The 15,269-nt window shown below is 38.5% G+C and overlaps 3 protein-coding genes and 2 long non-coding RNA genes across 5 annotated transcripts; 2 read left to right on the top strand and 3 right to left on the bottom strand.

Moving 5' to 3' along the window:
* LOC18592018 (cytochrome P450 81F3) lies at nt 294-2,735 on the bottom strand. Its single transcript, XM_007018492.2, has 2 exons — nt 1,253-2,735; nt 294-1,161 (listed from the first exon to the last, which is right to left on the bottom strand). Exons 1-2 carry the CDS (start codon nt 2,129-2,131, stop codon nt 541-543), a joined length of 1,500 nt encoding a protein of 499 aa, XP_007018554.2. The 5' UTR covers nt 2,132-2,735; the 3' UTR covers nt 294-540.
* LOC108663119 lies at nt 3,740-4,572 on the bottom strand. Its single transcript, XR_001929052.1, has 2 exons — nt 4,161-4,572; nt 3,740-4,015 (listed from the first exon to the last, which is right to left on the bottom strand). It is a non-coding gene; the product is annotated as an uncharacterized LOC108663119 (long non-coding RNA).
* Nucleotides 5,120-7,551, bottom strand: LOC18592017 (cytochrome P450 81F3). The gene is made up of 2 exons (XM_018125789.1): nt 6,132-7,551; nt 5,120-6,040 (listed from the first exon to the last, which is right to left on the bottom strand). The coding sequence occupies exons 1-2, from the start codon at nt 7,008-7,010 to the stop codon at nt 5,420-5,422; spliced, it is 1,500 nt and encodes a 499-aa protein (XP_017981278.1). The 5' UTR covers nt 7,011-7,551; the 3' UTR covers nt 5,120-5,419.
* LOC108663071 lies at nt 7,893-9,261 on the top strand. The gene is made up of 2 exons (XR_001928991.1): nt 7,893-8,890; nt 8,978-9,261. It is a non-coding gene; the product is annotated as an uncharacterized LOC108663071 (long non-coding RNA).
* Nucleotides 11,502-14,142, top strand: LOC18592016. The gene is made up of 2 exons (XM_007018490.2): nt 11,502-13,696; nt 13,877-14,142. The coding sequence occupies exons 1-2, from the start codon at nt 11,857-11,859 to the stop codon at nt 13,981-13,983; spliced, it is 1,947 nt and encodes a 648-aa protein (XP_007018552.2). The 5' UTR covers nt 11,502-11,856; the 3' UTR covers nt 13,984-14,142.

Genomic DNA, 15,269 nt, shown 5'->3' with positions numbered 1-15,269 from the left:
AAATCAAATTAAATAAAATGGACTCTGCTTCATGCCTCATTCGTTTGAATCACTTATACAAAGCTTTTGACTCATTAACAATTAGATGCCTCAGATATCCCACTTCAGTATACTGTTTAAAAGAATAGAAACACCAAATATTGAACCAAGGTGTTCATCTTTTTCCAGATTTCAATTTAACAATGAAAACAGATGCAAAACTACTCAAACAACTTGCGACTAGTCTGAAAAAATCCAGCTTTCAGTCCAGTTACCCAGCATCATCATTAACTGGAGCATTGCAAGAGCAAGGCAAAGATAATAAACTTACACACCCATTGTCTCTATATATACTTCATCAGTACACTATATCAGCAATATTATTACATACTTAATTCTTTGTAAAGTAAATATCATAAAAATCCACGACTGAGAGCCAGGCGCAAGGAACTCTTACCTGTTATCAATAGAGGAAAAGTGTCTACAGCTTTCATGAAAGGTTCAATCCCGTAAACCCCAATATATAGGGAGGATATTACACAACTTTATAGAGGATTTGGTTTAAATTTGAGAAAGCAAATTAACCATGGGTTGGCGTGGCCGACACTTAGCCTGCAAAGGTTGAGCCTTTGGCATGGTGAGGCCAGGCCCTTCCGTCATATCCACCATCTCCTTACCAATTCTCTCCCAATGAAAGCATTGAATTAGTGACCCCAAAGTCAAGCCAACCATTCGCATGGCCAACCCTTCTCCAGGACAGCTCCTCCGCCCTGACCCAAATGGCATGAACTTGAATCCGACTTTAGTCCCTTCCAAACCTTCAAATCTCTCTGGCTTAAATTTTGTAGGCTCCTCCCAATTGTTAGGATCATTATGTATAGCCCACAAGTTCACCATTAACATGGTGCCACACGGTATATGATACCCTCCGACCACGCAATCTTTTGATGACTCGTGTGGTATTAACAACGGACCGACTGGTTTGATTCGCATCGTCTCCCTTATAATGCAATGAAGATAAGGAAGATTAACCAAATCTGATTCATCCATCAGCCGAGCTTGTCCAACCACCGTATCCATCTCAGTTTGTGCCTTCTCCAGTACTTCCGGATGGTTCAGAAGAAAAGACATAGCCCATTCCAATGTCCCCGCTGAAGTATCTGTTCCTGCAAGAAGTAAAACCTGTCCCATTCAAGGACCCATATTAGGACACTGTCTATCGAAAGAAAAGAAGAACGAATTAAAAAAACTATTAGAACTATTAGCATCTTACCATCATGAGATTTCTAATGGTCTCATCCTTGTAGTTTTCAGGATCTTCTTCTTGCAAAGACAACAACACTTCAATCATGGTCTTTTTCTTTTCAGTAACTAAAGAATTTTTCCCATTACTCATTCTATTTCTCCATTCTTCTACCAACTCCTGAGTAAATGTTTCTCTTTTCTGCTGTAACTTTATCATCCTTTTCTCGCTCTTTCCAACCCACTTCAACACAGGCAAAAAATCTCCCATATTTGATGTGGCAGCCAAAAGAAACGTTTCAGTCATTATTTCACGAAATCTAGTCGCTTCCTTTACTTCTGCCACGTTGTCACCGTAATATCTTTTCCCCGCTATCATCCGCATCATCACGTTGAGCATCAGGTCGAAGAGTGCGGATTTCATCTCCACCATCCGATCTCGATTCTCGAACAGCTTGCGAAGAAGCGAACGGACCTCATCAAGGCGCGTGGTGTAGAGCAACTGGAGACAGTTAGTTGAGAGAAGTTGAAGAGACGATATACGCCTCAGATTCCGCCAGTTGTCACCGTAGGGAGCCCAGGCAAGGGTGGTGTAGTTGTTGCCCAAATGCTTCCCGAATTGAAGTTGGGGCCGGTTGGCGAAGACGATGTCGTTTTTGGTCAAGCATTCCTCCGCTGCTGATGGAGATGAGACGACGAGAACAGGGCGAGAGCCAAAATGGAGAAGAAGGATTGGGCCATGTTTGTTGGAGATTTTCGCTAGGGAACGGTGGAGAGGTTTCTTGAGAAGGTGGAGGTGGCCGATGATGGGTAAACTGGGAAAAGGGATAGGAGGATGGTTTTGAAACTTGTGGAGCAAATGGGTGGTGATAGAATAAAGGGCTACGAAGAGGAGGATTTGTAGAAACATGGTGAAACAATTAACCTTGGGTGTTTAGGTGTACTTGTGTTTCTTAAATACAATAATACTAGTGCCTGTCCGACAAGTTATGTAAGTTGTCGTCGGAGGGTTTTGGATTTTTCAGAGAAGTGATGCTGTTGTAGTTTGGAGGGTTTAACGGAAACCTCTCCACCTTCTCCAGTATGGGCCGTGTTTGTTGTGGTTTTTCCAATATGATAGGATTTCTCCGCCTCTTCGGAGAAGCCGAACAAGGTTACTTTTTGCACAAATTTGTCATGTGAATCTACCTTTAAGCTTGACTAATGTTAAAGTGTGAAGAGTGGCGTAGAGAAAGGTCCAAGCAATATCTTCCAGTCGGATTTCTATAATTATTCCCCTTCTAGATCTTCAATACTTGAATTTTCAAACTTGCAAATGAAGCAATGAGATGACCGGAGTTTACTTGACTACACCGTCTTCTGGTTTGTTTTAATGGGAGACCTCCTACAAGTCTCCCTGCTGCTTTTTCTTTCCTCTTTCGATGATTGCCTTTCCACAACACTCCACAGGAATTTTCCACCGAAGGAAACTCTCCTACCCAACTTCCTGCCCGCCCCAACTGTGTGCCTCCTCTTTTTTCAGCAGCAAAACATTGTCACTTCACGTAATAAAAAAAGCAGAATACTATATTAGTAAACCTATTTAAAAGTTTAATCTTGTTTATTACAATAATGAACAACTCCCAACAAATTTTCCACCTTTACGACTTCTTTCTCAAGTCTTTATATTTCTGTCAATCAATTATGGCTATGGATTTTATAAGGAACATTTCAAAAGAAACTTTTGTTTGATAAATATCAGTTTAATGCAATTAGGAACTAAATAAACATTAATGAGGGAAATCAAAATAAATCATCGGAAAAAAAACTAAAACATTATCTTTGAATTAAATAACGTGGACGATGGATAGCCTTGGAATTTGGAGACAAGATATATGACTTGGCATCCATATTTCCCATTATCCATTATTCATAGCCACGTGATTTAGATTCTCTCGAATGACTGTCCCTGTGCTGATAAATTTGTTGTGGTTTTAAAAGCTACCATTCAATTGTTTATGTTGTTAGGTTGGTTCATCGAGCTTTCTGATTTTGTTTAGAGATGAATTATGTCAAGTACAAGTCCATCTAGTTGAATAGTTTGGGTTCATAAAAAATTCTTACTATAACTTCAGAAAAATTTTCATTCTCGCTTTATCAATGAATCATTTGCCTTTCAGAAAAAGAAGTTTTAATAGAGAATGTGAAGAGATGGGCATCAAAAGATCAAAAGCCAGCACATACCGGAGAAAAAATGGGGAGTAAGTAGGGACAGTTAATCATAGTTTTGACTTTAACGAGGTTTCCTATGTTTTGTTGGTGAGAAAAGAAGGGCGGAAAGTTGGGGCAGGACTTTTCCGTTCTTAAAACAGGGTTTGGTTGAAGATTGTCTTGCAAATCTTTTTCATGTAAAATGCTTGTATTTCAGCGTGGGTATTACAAGGCCAATATTATTTCTTCTTGACAAAGTTTGATATCTACCCTGCAGTTGAACATGGGATGCAATTGGGGGTGCATAGACTTTTAGTCATTAAGTCCGTCCTGTAAAAAGCTGAACTCCGATTATAATAATAACATCATCGTTTCTATTCATTGAAGAAGCGCATAGCTAGAGAAGTAACTGCTTACAAAGTCTTATATAGGATTGTTATTTGCATTGGTATGTGGAGAAAACGCAACTTAAATAGGAGGTGCTGGCTTTGGCCCGGCAACAATGTCCCCTCTTTGCGGGGAGTTGCTCCTACTTTAATCCTTGGGGGTTTATCCCCATTTCACGGCATTGACTGAGAAAGAGAGGAGACTTCTGGGACCAATTCTGCATGCACCGGAAAGAATAGCGTTAACTTGCATTATTTTTTTTGTAAGACCATTCCTCAAGAGTTTCAATCAGGATTTAGCCATACAAGGTTTCAACCCGAACAGAGCCCACACAATATCCCAACAAAGATATAGCGACGGACCTTTTTCTCCACAACCCTGGAAAGTACGTATATTCCAAAAAAACCAGCGAAAGAGTCATACAGGGTAGCACAGGACTCCTACCATCACCGAATCACCACAGAGTAAATGCAACTTTGAAACAGTCAGAATCATTAGAATTAGAATCACCACAAAACCCAGTTTGCTTTCTATTAATTAAAATTACTGGTGAGATATTACTCGGTTACAGCAAAATTGTGTAGAGGTGAAATAGAAAATCTGTATCTTTCTTTTCAAGAAGCCTGCAAATCCAACAGGTAATAGGAGAAGGTTGGAAATTGTGAAAATTTCTACAACAAGCTTCATACCGTGGCTTTCCAGTTGTTGAAATACCAAGACTTTTGTTTCTCAGTTAGCATCCACTAAATTGGGCAGGAGGCTTATGATGATATCATTTGTTTATTTTTCTATGATTAAAATAAAATTTTTTATTTTGATATATTTTATATTAAAATTTAAATTTTTTTATAATATTAATATTCAATATTTTTTAATATAAAAAATAAAAATGTTACATGCTTAAAAACTATTTTTTTATTTTATTTTGGGACATCTTAAAGAAAATGAAATAAATAACTGAAGAGAGCATCAGTTTCTGTGCACACAAACATACTGGGTATCACGATCTTTCTTTCAAAAATAATTTTAATCAATTTAATTTAACCTGTGATGCTTTTTAGATGCAGCCAATTCGATCATATGCTCTCCAAAATGAAAGTGAAAGCAGCCCTGTTTTGAAATCAAATTAACCAAAATGGACACTGCTTCATCTCTCATTCATTTGAATCACGTATACAAAGTTTTTTAATCATTAACAATTAGATGCCTCAGATATCCCACTTTAGAATTCAGTTTAGTAGATTAGAAACACCAAACATTGAACCAAGGTGTTCATCTTTTTCCAGGTTTCAGTTTAAGAATGAAAACAGATGCATAAATTCTCAAACAACTGGCAACTAGTCTGAATATATCCAGGTCTCAGTCTAGTTGCCCAGCATCATCATTAACTAGAGCATAGCAAGAGCAAGGCAAAGATTAAAAACTTACACATCCATTGTCTATATATATCAGCAATATTGTACAGTAAATATCATAAAAATTCTACGACTACGAGCTAGGCACAAGCAGCTCTTACCCGTTATCAGTAGTGGAAATGTGTCGACAGCTTTCATGAAAGGTTCAATCCCATAAACCCCAATATATAGGGAGGAAATTACACAAACTTTATAGAGGATTTGGTTTAAATTTGAGAAAGCAAATTAACCATGGGTTGGCGAGGCCGACACTTAGCCTGCAAAGGTTGAGCCTTGGGCATGGTGAGGCCAGGCCCTTCCGTCATATCCACCATCTCCTTACCAATTCTCTCCCAATGAAAGCACTGAATTAGTGACCCCAGTGTCAAGCCAACCATTCGCATGGCCAACCCTTCTCCAGGACAGCTCCTCCGCCCTGACCTAAATGGCATGAACTTGAACCCATCTTTAGTCCCTTCCAAACCTTCAAATCTCTCTGGCTTAAATTTTGTAGGCTCCTCCCAATTGTTAGGATCATTATGTATAGCCCACAAGTTCACCATTAACATGGTGCCACGCGGTATATGATACCCTCCGACCACGCAATCTTTTGATGACTCGTGTGGTATTAACAACGGACCGACTGGTTTGATTCGCATCGTCTCCCTTATAATGCAATGAAGATAAGGAAGATTAGGCAAATCTGATTCGTCCATCAGCCGACCTTGTCCAACAACCGCATCCATCTCAGTTTGTGCATTCTCCAGTACTTCCGGATGGTTCAGAAGAAAAGACATCGCCCACTCCAATGTACCCGCTGAAGTATCAGTTCCTGCGAGAAGCAAAACCTATCACATTCAAGGACCCAAATTAGGACACTGTCTAATGAAAGAAAAGAAAAACGATATTAAAAAACTATTGGTACCGTTAACATCTTACCATCATGAGACTTCTAATAGTCTCATCCTTGTAGTTTTCAGGATCTTCTTCTTGCAAAGACAACAGCACTTCAATCATGGTCCTTTTCTTTTCTGTAACTAAAGAACTTTTCCCATCACTCATTCTACTTCTCCACTCTTGTACCAACTCCTGACTAAATGTTTCCCTTTTCTGCTGTAAGTTTATCATCCTTTTCTCGCTCTTTCCAACCCACTTCAACACAGGCAAAAAATCTCCCATATTTGATGCGCCACCCAAAAGAAACGTTTCCCTCATCATTTCACGAAACCTACTCGCTTCATCTATCTCTGCCACATTATCACCGTAATATCCTTTCCCCGCTATCATCCGCATCATGACGTTGAGCATCATCTCGAAGAGTGCGGATTTCATCTCCACCGTCCGATCTCGACTCTCGAAAAGCTTGCGAAGAAGCGAGCGGACCTCATCAAGGCGCGTGGAAGAGAGCAACTGGAGACAGTTAGTTGAGAGAAGTTGAAGAGACGATATACGCCTTAGGTTCCGCCAGTTGTCACCGTAAGGAGCCCAGGAAAGGCTGGTGTAGTTGTTGCCCAGATACTTTCCGAATAGAAGTGGAGGCCGGTTGGCGAAGACGATGTCGTTTTTGGTCAAGCATTCCTCGGCTGCGGATGGAGATGAGATGACGAGAACAGGGCGAGAGCCAAAATGGAGAAGAAGGATTGGGCCATGTTTGTTGGAGATTTTCGCTAAGGAACGATGGAGAGGCTTCTTGAGAAGGTGGAGGTGGCCAATGATGGGTAAACTGGGAAAAGGGATTGGTGGATGGTTTTGAAACTTGTGGAGCAAATGGGTGGTGATTGAATAAAGGGCTACAAAGAGGAGGATTTGTAGAAACATGGTCAGGTCAATAATTAACTTTGGGAGTTTTGATGGATTTATGTTTCTGAAGGATAATAGTGTTAAAATACCTTTTAAACATAGAATCAAGCCAAGACTGGCATCTAAGGGTTTAAAACAGAAAACAGAAGTAAAGAAGATGTTCTGAAGACTGGTTCAAGTTTTGAACTTCTCCCATATGTTTCATTCATTCAAAATTGGATACATATACATGCTGATAAAACAGGTAAAAGTTTTGTATCATACACTAACCAAGCATTACGAGTAATTTAGACAGATATCAAGAACAAATCTATCACCTACTACTACTAACACAAACATAACACTACAAAATACATTTCTTGTGCATATCAGCATATCACATGCAGTTTCATACACTGCTTAAGCACGCTTAGAGCCATGCACACATGTGCAACGTGAACCAACATTGCAAAGGAAAAGAACTCCGAAATGTCATCAACCTTTCTTTGACAAATTGCTGCTGCACCATGAGAAGAGTAACCTTCATGTCGCTGTGTCTTCATCGAAGGTCTCAACTTCAACAAATAGTACTGCTTGTCCGAGAAGTTACGTGGTAGTGGTTGGGATAAATTCAATTCCACTACGAAAGGCCCACTGGGCCCTCGTCCTTTCTGGAGAAGACTACAAAAAGACAACTTTTGCTCAAATTTGTCAAATGAAGCTACTTTTATGTTGGCGAATGTTAAAAAGATAAGAGTGGAGTAGAAAAGAGACAAAGCAACAACATCAACTTCTTTGGTATGGACAGTTGGATTTATATGATTATTTTCAATAGTGGAAAAATCCCACACTTGCAATCAGCCAATTAGATAAGGAGAGTTTACTTGACTATACTCTGTTCTGGTTTGTTTTAATGGGAGACCTCCTAAAAGTTTCCATGCTGCTTTTTCCTGCCCCTTTCCATGATTCCACCATGACTCCAAAACACGAATTTTCTAGCTGTAGTGAAAATGCTTTGGTCGAAGATTGTCTTGCAATTTTTTTTCTTTCATTTAAATGCTTGTATTTCAGCAGGGGCATTACAAGACCAATATCATTTCTTCTTAACAAAGATTGATACCTACTGCCGTTGAAGAAGTAGTTGATATCTTTTTTTTTTCTTTTCTTTTTGTAAATGCATTTAAAATATGACCAGCAAGAATACCATTATCTTTGTCTTGAAAATTACCTCCTAGTTTCTTATAATTAATTGAAACATCGGATGCAAGTGGGGATGGTGCGGTTAGGGGTATGTACGGGGATATCTTCCAAGCCAAGATGCATTGTCCTAATCCCTGAAACTATTAGTCATTTCAGTCCTGTAAAAAGGTGAACTCCAATCATAACATCATCCTTTTTAATCATTCAAGGACCGAATAGCTAGAGAAGTAATTGCTTACTGAAGTCTTATATGATTGTCATTTGCCTTAGTATGTAGAAATTATAACTTACATAGGATGTGCAAGCTTTGGCCCAGCAACTCTGTCCCCTCTTTAGGGGGAGTTGCTTCTACTTTAATCTTTGGGGATTTAACCCCATTTCATGGTAGAAAGAGAGACAAAAAGAGAAGACTTTTAGAACCAATTCTGCAAGTATGGAAAAGAACAGCATTAGCTTGCTTTCTGTTTATTAGAATTACTGGTGATGTGGTTCCTCAGTTAGAGTGCAGGGGCCGTTCACTTTTATGTAAAGTCTGCAGTTAATCAGTGTTAAATGTTCTGTTCACATTTGTGAAGTTGTACTAAATTGTAACGCTTATTCTGAAAGCGCTTTAACAGGCTTAAATATTTATGTAGGAGTATAAGTTTTCTTTCTTAGATGATAATGTTTGCTTGTGAACAGGCCAAAGTACTCGGATGGTAATTGGTAGCGCAAAATTTGTATGTAGAGACTTCTTTACAGAATTAATGCTAGTTCAAATTTCTTTCAGTGGCTTCACGTTAAAGCCCTCTTTCTTTGGAAACTAGGTCGGCACATGCATGACTTTAAGTCGGAGTTGTTGCATCCGGAGACACTCATAGACAAGGTCAATTGCTACATTCCAATTCAAATTGGGAAGTCATGTATCAATTTTCATTCACAATCTTCGTTGTTTTGCATTGAAGAGAAATAAGCTTCTCGGCTTAGACTTTAGAGGTGGTGGTTTCCAGCATTTTGATTAGGAGAATCAGGCATGTTTTAATTTACTAATGCTCATGGTATTTAGTACTTTCTCAGTTTAGCTTAATGGAAATTGTTCCTTAAATCTTTACTCATCTGGAAATGCTTTGATATTCCTCAGTTACAGCAAATTAGAACCTGTAGGCTAGGCTGGCCTTTAGTATTCACTTCATTTAGCCATATGGAATTTGTTCCTTTTGTCACCTGGAAATGTTATTTATATCTCTTATTTACAGAAGAACCTGTAGGCTAAGGCCTAATGGCCAAAATCTAGAATCTAAACGACCTCTCATTTCATATCATGGATTCAGGAGAGAATTACTTGAAGATTCTTCATCAAGTCCACATGATTGCGTGATTAATGTGTTTAAGTGAAAAGAAACAATGGAACTTTTAAGTTGAAAGATCAGAAAAGCAAATGTTAATCTTCCCAGTTTCACTTTCTTCAGTGAGGTTAGATTGCGAATCTAGTCTTAATCATCATAACCTTAGAAATTAACGCAGTTATTTTCCACGCGGATTGAACAGGGAAGCAATAAAGAAAACAAATTTATGCATCCCAATGCAGCTAGATGTGCATTCGGAAACTTCACTTGAAATCATCACACCAGAAATAGTATCAATGTATGCAAGCTCCAGACATTAGTGAATTATTAATAGTCTCTCACTCACTAGAGACAGAGTGAAACCTGTAGACCTGCTTTTCATGAATTTTCTTCCATATGCAGCGTGTTTATATAGTAGCCGCATAATCTTGAGACCTTCAACATTTGTACTATTGCTGGTTTAATCTATATTCTAACTGCTCTTATATATAAGAGCTTTGCTGGTGAAGTGGTTATGGAGTTAATATTTTTTTTGGAGACACAGGTTAAGGAATGTTAAGGGACCACTTTTTGCTTTTGGTTTGAGTCGACAGCACGTTGTAGTCAGATATTGAAGCTGTGGTCCCTCAAACATTTCTCTGCACTCTCCATCAGAATGTACATTGCATTTTCCATTATCATAACAGAGAAATGGCGGAATGAAGAGGGTGGTAGCTGTCGTTTGAGTTTGAATATCTGGCATCCATAAGAGTTTTCCTCATTTTGTTTCAGTGTCAGATTTCTGATTTGGTGAGCCCTTCATTTGTGTATTCAAAGCTTCCTGACTCTGTTTTTTGTGAATTATATGAACAAGAAATGCCTAAATGGCAAGGTGAACAAAATTTGGTATAATTGAAGCTTCTTCCAGTATCAAAAGTTAATTATCTATGATACTGAAAAGATAAAACTTTTGTAGAAAAGGGCATTTGTTATAGACATGTATGGAAGACCCTATTCAAATAGCTTTCAGAATAAGAAGTTAACATCAGATTTGATGAACTCTCAAACCAAAAAAATCTTAAGGTTCCAGACAGCATCATGACAAGTATGCACAGGAAATCTAGAAATTTGTTCTAATCTGAGTTTATTGGTGGGATTTGGAGATTTTCGAAGATTTGACTAGTCTGCTTGTCCTGGTTACCTGATCCTTGGTCACATAAGACAAAACAGGTTTTAGAACAAAGAAAGAAAATGTATAGTGTTGGGGGAAAGAAAAGGAAAACAATGGAGAAAGTGAGCATAAAGCAATGTGAAACAGCATTGTTCCGGATTAAGAATTCAACCAGGGGCCGAACCTCTAACGTCACCAATGGTGAGGACCACAGCTTTCTGATGTGGCAAGCACTAACCCAACAAAGACGAGAGCAAAAGATGATCAAATGTTGTAATCAATGTTCAAAATAATCAGTTACATATTGACAACATCGCTACCAGACGAATCATCCACCAAAAGAAAAGAAAAAGAAAATCGCTGGCAGATGTCAACTCAGGGACGTCCAGCAGAAATACTACTTCCACATCTTATATGTTTTACCTATGGAGTACTATTTTCTTACTACTTCTGCTGTTTTCCTTCTTTCTAAGTGCTAATTTGGATAATATCAAGACCACCTATAATGACTTTCAGGGTTTGTGAAGCAAAAAGAAGATACATGATCCGGATTTGGCTGCTTTTGATGATGAATATGGAGGAAGTGAGGAACAGTGACATCAAGTCTATCCTCATAGTCAACTTTCTGTCTAACATAAGCATTTAACAACCAAATAAAGCGCCAGATGAATCAATTTACAAAATGAAGCAAACCAGCAACACATTCATTTTCAGTTGCGGAGTTCTATTGCAGCCTGCCCCGTAATGGCTTTTGCGTCTATGTGAAATTTAATCTGTTTAGTGGGAAATTTAAATGGATACTAGATGGTTTACTTATTCCTTTGAGACCCTCGCAAATACTAGTTGCATCGTTTCTCATCCACCTAATTAAATAAATGAAACAAAGTACAATATGTGTCAGGAGTCAGGACATAATTAATTCACCCGAACCACCCCCCAGTAAACCTGTGAAGGGCTGAAGGCTTATTTCTTCTCGAGAAACAAGAAGGCACACATTTGCTTCGTTTCAAATATGGAAAACGCTTCTAAAGTTACAAAGTTAGATTATAAAATCCTTTTCATGCGCCGCTAGGTGTCACTACACTGCTAATTAGCCACCTTTAGTCACTTGCCAATTTCTTCTTCATCACCTGGTTCTTTATAGTACTATAGAAAACCCTAACCCTGCCCAAATCCTGGAAACACTAAACCCAGTCTTTGTTCTAAAGCAATGGATTCCCTAAAGAAAAAGGGGAAGATGACTCCCATCTTTACCACTCCTAAAACCAGCGATCTTGACAAAATGGTTTTGGAGCAGACATGCAGCAATCCATTTTGTTTCTTTTGTATCATGAAAGAGCCAGACCCATCTCTCAGAAGAGCTGGAATAGCAAGTTGTTTCAAGGAAATGCCTCTCATCGGCGATGACCAACAACATGTTTTGGTGCTGAGTGGCCTTTGGAATATTGCCATGACGCAGCCAGATGATCCTGAGTTCCCATCCCTTGGCATCTTTGACTGCATGGCAAGTTTCATAGACAAAGGAATCAATGATAGATGCTGGCTTCTTAGGGACCAGAACATCTACATTCCCTACTATGCTGCTCATGTTATTGGTTCTTATACTATGAACAAGGTTGAGTTTGCGGAGAAAGCTGTCCTGGCAGGTGTGATACCTCCATTAATGGAGCTTCTAAGGGGAAAGATAAGTTGGGTTGAACAAAGAGTTGCGGTTCGAGCTCTTGGTCACCTTGCCAGCTATGAGAGAACCTTTGAAGCAGTAGCCGCTTATGAAGAGGAGGTAGTGCGATTAGGCATGCACTTAGCTTCCACTTGCCTGGATGAAGTGTATGTTAAGTTTGTAGGTGTGAAGGATAAAAGTAAGAGATCAAAATATCACTGTGACTTGCTTACAAGAGGAGTTGGTGGTTTGGAAATGGAAAACCGGAAGGCTGAAGAATGGGCTAGCCAGCTTCAGTGCTGGTCTCTCTATCTTCTCAACTGCTTTGCTTGCAAAGAGAGATCTCTGAATCTTATTTGTAAGCAAGAGTTTTTGACAAAATTGTCTGGAATGTGGGGTGGATTGATAAATCACTCATCACCAGCTGGGGTGGGACTGATTAGAATTTTGTGCTACAGTAAATATGGAAGAAAAAGCATCTCTGAATCTAAGGATGTCTTAGAGAATCTATGTCATCTCTCGAGATCATCAGATGATTGGCAGTACATGGCCATTGATTGTCTTCTATTGCTTCTCAATGACCCAGATACGAGGTACAAGGTTATTGAAATTGCCACCATGTTTCTTATCGATTTGGTTGAACTCAAAAGCCTGGGAGACAGATCAAGATTAGGTGAAACAATCACAAAAGCCCTCCTCTTAGATTATAAACAAAGCAAATTTAGAATCAAGAACAGCCAAGTTCAAAAGGGTTTACAGGAAACATGGGAGTTGAAGGTAGAAAGGAGAAAGAGAGAAAAAGTTATGTCCGAGGAAAAAGTTGAAGAAAGAAGGGTCCTAGGAAACCTGATTAAGCAACAAGCAAACCATATGTTCTGGTTGGGAGATGTAGAAGCAGCTGTAAAGAGCTACACCGAAGCATTAGATGCATGCCCTTTGAAGCTTAGAAAAGAGAGAATGGTTCTCTACAGTAATCGAGCTCAGTGTTATTTGATGCTTAGAGACCCTGACGCTGCCATCAGAGACTCGACTCGAGCTCTTTGTCTCTCCAATCCTGCAAATTCTCATGGTAAAAGTTTGTGGAGACGATCGCAGGCTTATGACATGAAAGGGTTGGCTAAAGAGAGCTTGATGGACTGTATAATGTTCATCAATGGCTGCATCAACTCAGAGACTAGCAAGCGTTTGAAGATTCCATATAATGCAGCTCGTATGATCAGCAAACACATGGATGCCACATGGCTCTTTGCCAATGCCCAATCGAAGGCCACGATCAGTCATCTGCGAGCAGTACAAGAATCAGACGATGATTATGAGATAAGTAGCAACGAAGACCAAGAATGTGATGAAATGATGAGGATGATGATGGAGAAGAAAAGTATGGCATCCGGTGAGCATTTACTTGATTATCATAAAATAGTACAAAGTCACTGCACCTCAATCTTTTGAAATTCAAATGGATACTAGTAGTACATACATTTTCTGCAACTTGGCGTGCTTCTAAAGTGATAGCGCACCTTTTAGTTTCGTGATTGCAGTGTTTATGACTTTTGCTGGTAACTTTTTTCAGGGCTGTCCACCATAATTGAAGAACCTTTGATTGTAAAGGAAAGAAGCTGGAAAGAAACGAAAAGGGCAAGAAGAAGAAACAAAGCTGTTGTGGCTCGATCTATGTAAAGCCAAATAAAGATCACTACATGTTGAAGTAATGATGCCTTTGTTTGGGCATCAAGTTTTCCATATATGGTTCATTAATCTCAAATTCTCCATGACATTGCGGATTGTTTGTGATTCAAATTAAAAAATTATCATGGAGAAATATTTTGGCTGTTTTGAGTTAGAGAAAAAAATGACAGCCATGACTGATAATGACTTCAATTTTCACTTTTAAGAGGAGATACCATGAAAGTGGAATGCCAGTGGTGTTCGCAGTGGGTCTTTTATTTTTCAAAAGTAAAAATATATGGCAAGGGGTGGAGAGGACCACTTGAGCACATTGCTGAAAAAATGTATTGACTGAAGAAGAAAACAAAATCAACCAAAGCACAGAAAAGCCAACCTTTTATCAATCATCATCAGCCCAGCACTCGACTTTCTACTGTTTTTAGTTTTCAAGGCGAGGATGCTAAGGTAGATATAGAGTAGAAGCCTATATAACATAAATGGGTTTCTTAAAAGCTGGCATTAAGATTAGGGTCGGTAAAATTAATTTAAATTTCAAAAATTAATTCATTTGATCTGAACTCGACTTAACTTGATTTAATAAAAAATTTTAACAATTCAAATCTATCAAATTTGAATTCAGAATTACTTGAACTCAAAACGATACGAATTTGGATTGTTTTAAATTCAAAATGATTCGAATTCGAACGACTTTAAAGATTAACATGAACTTAAATAGATTTTACTTTAAACCCAACCATTTGATGAATCCAAATAATTTAAATTCGAAAAACCCGAATGAATCAAATCTAAAACGATTTTATCCCAAATTGATTTGAACAAAATAACTCAAACTCAAAACAATCATAACCTAAATTTTTTTCAGAACCTAATGACCCAACTCAATGCGACCTGACTCATCCAAGCAGCCTCTAATCAAGGAATTAAGAAAAAGTGTCTTTGCATATTTATTAGAAAAACCTTCATTATCATTTCGTCAGGATACTGTATATCTCCCAAAACCATAAAGACATGTAGTATTGCCTTTTTCTCAGCAGAAACCTTTCTAGGTAGGCTTTAGAATGAAATTTATTAGAAATGCTTAGACAAGTTTATCAACAGGATGATATATACGATATTACAACAATGCAAGTTTTGAAGGCTAATCTATTTCCTCATCTACAAGTTCTCAGACACTATGCATCTGCTGCTCTATACTAATCTTATCTGCACTTCAGATCATTACAACACTGCAAATTAAACAACCCTACTAATTCTCAGTCTATATATGCATAGGACAC

This window comes from Theobroma cacao, chromosome 8, assembly GCF_000208745.1.
Source record: "Theobroma cacao cultivar B97-61/B2 chromosome 8, Criollo_cocoa_genome_V2, whole genome shotgun sequence".
NCBI classification, from domain to species: Eukaryota; Viridiplantae; Streptophyta; class Magnoliopsida; order Malvales; family Malvaceae; genus Theobroma; species Theobroma cacao.
Note: the sequence above shows the minus strand (reverse complement) of the source record. Positions and strands in the feature narration are given on the sequence as shown.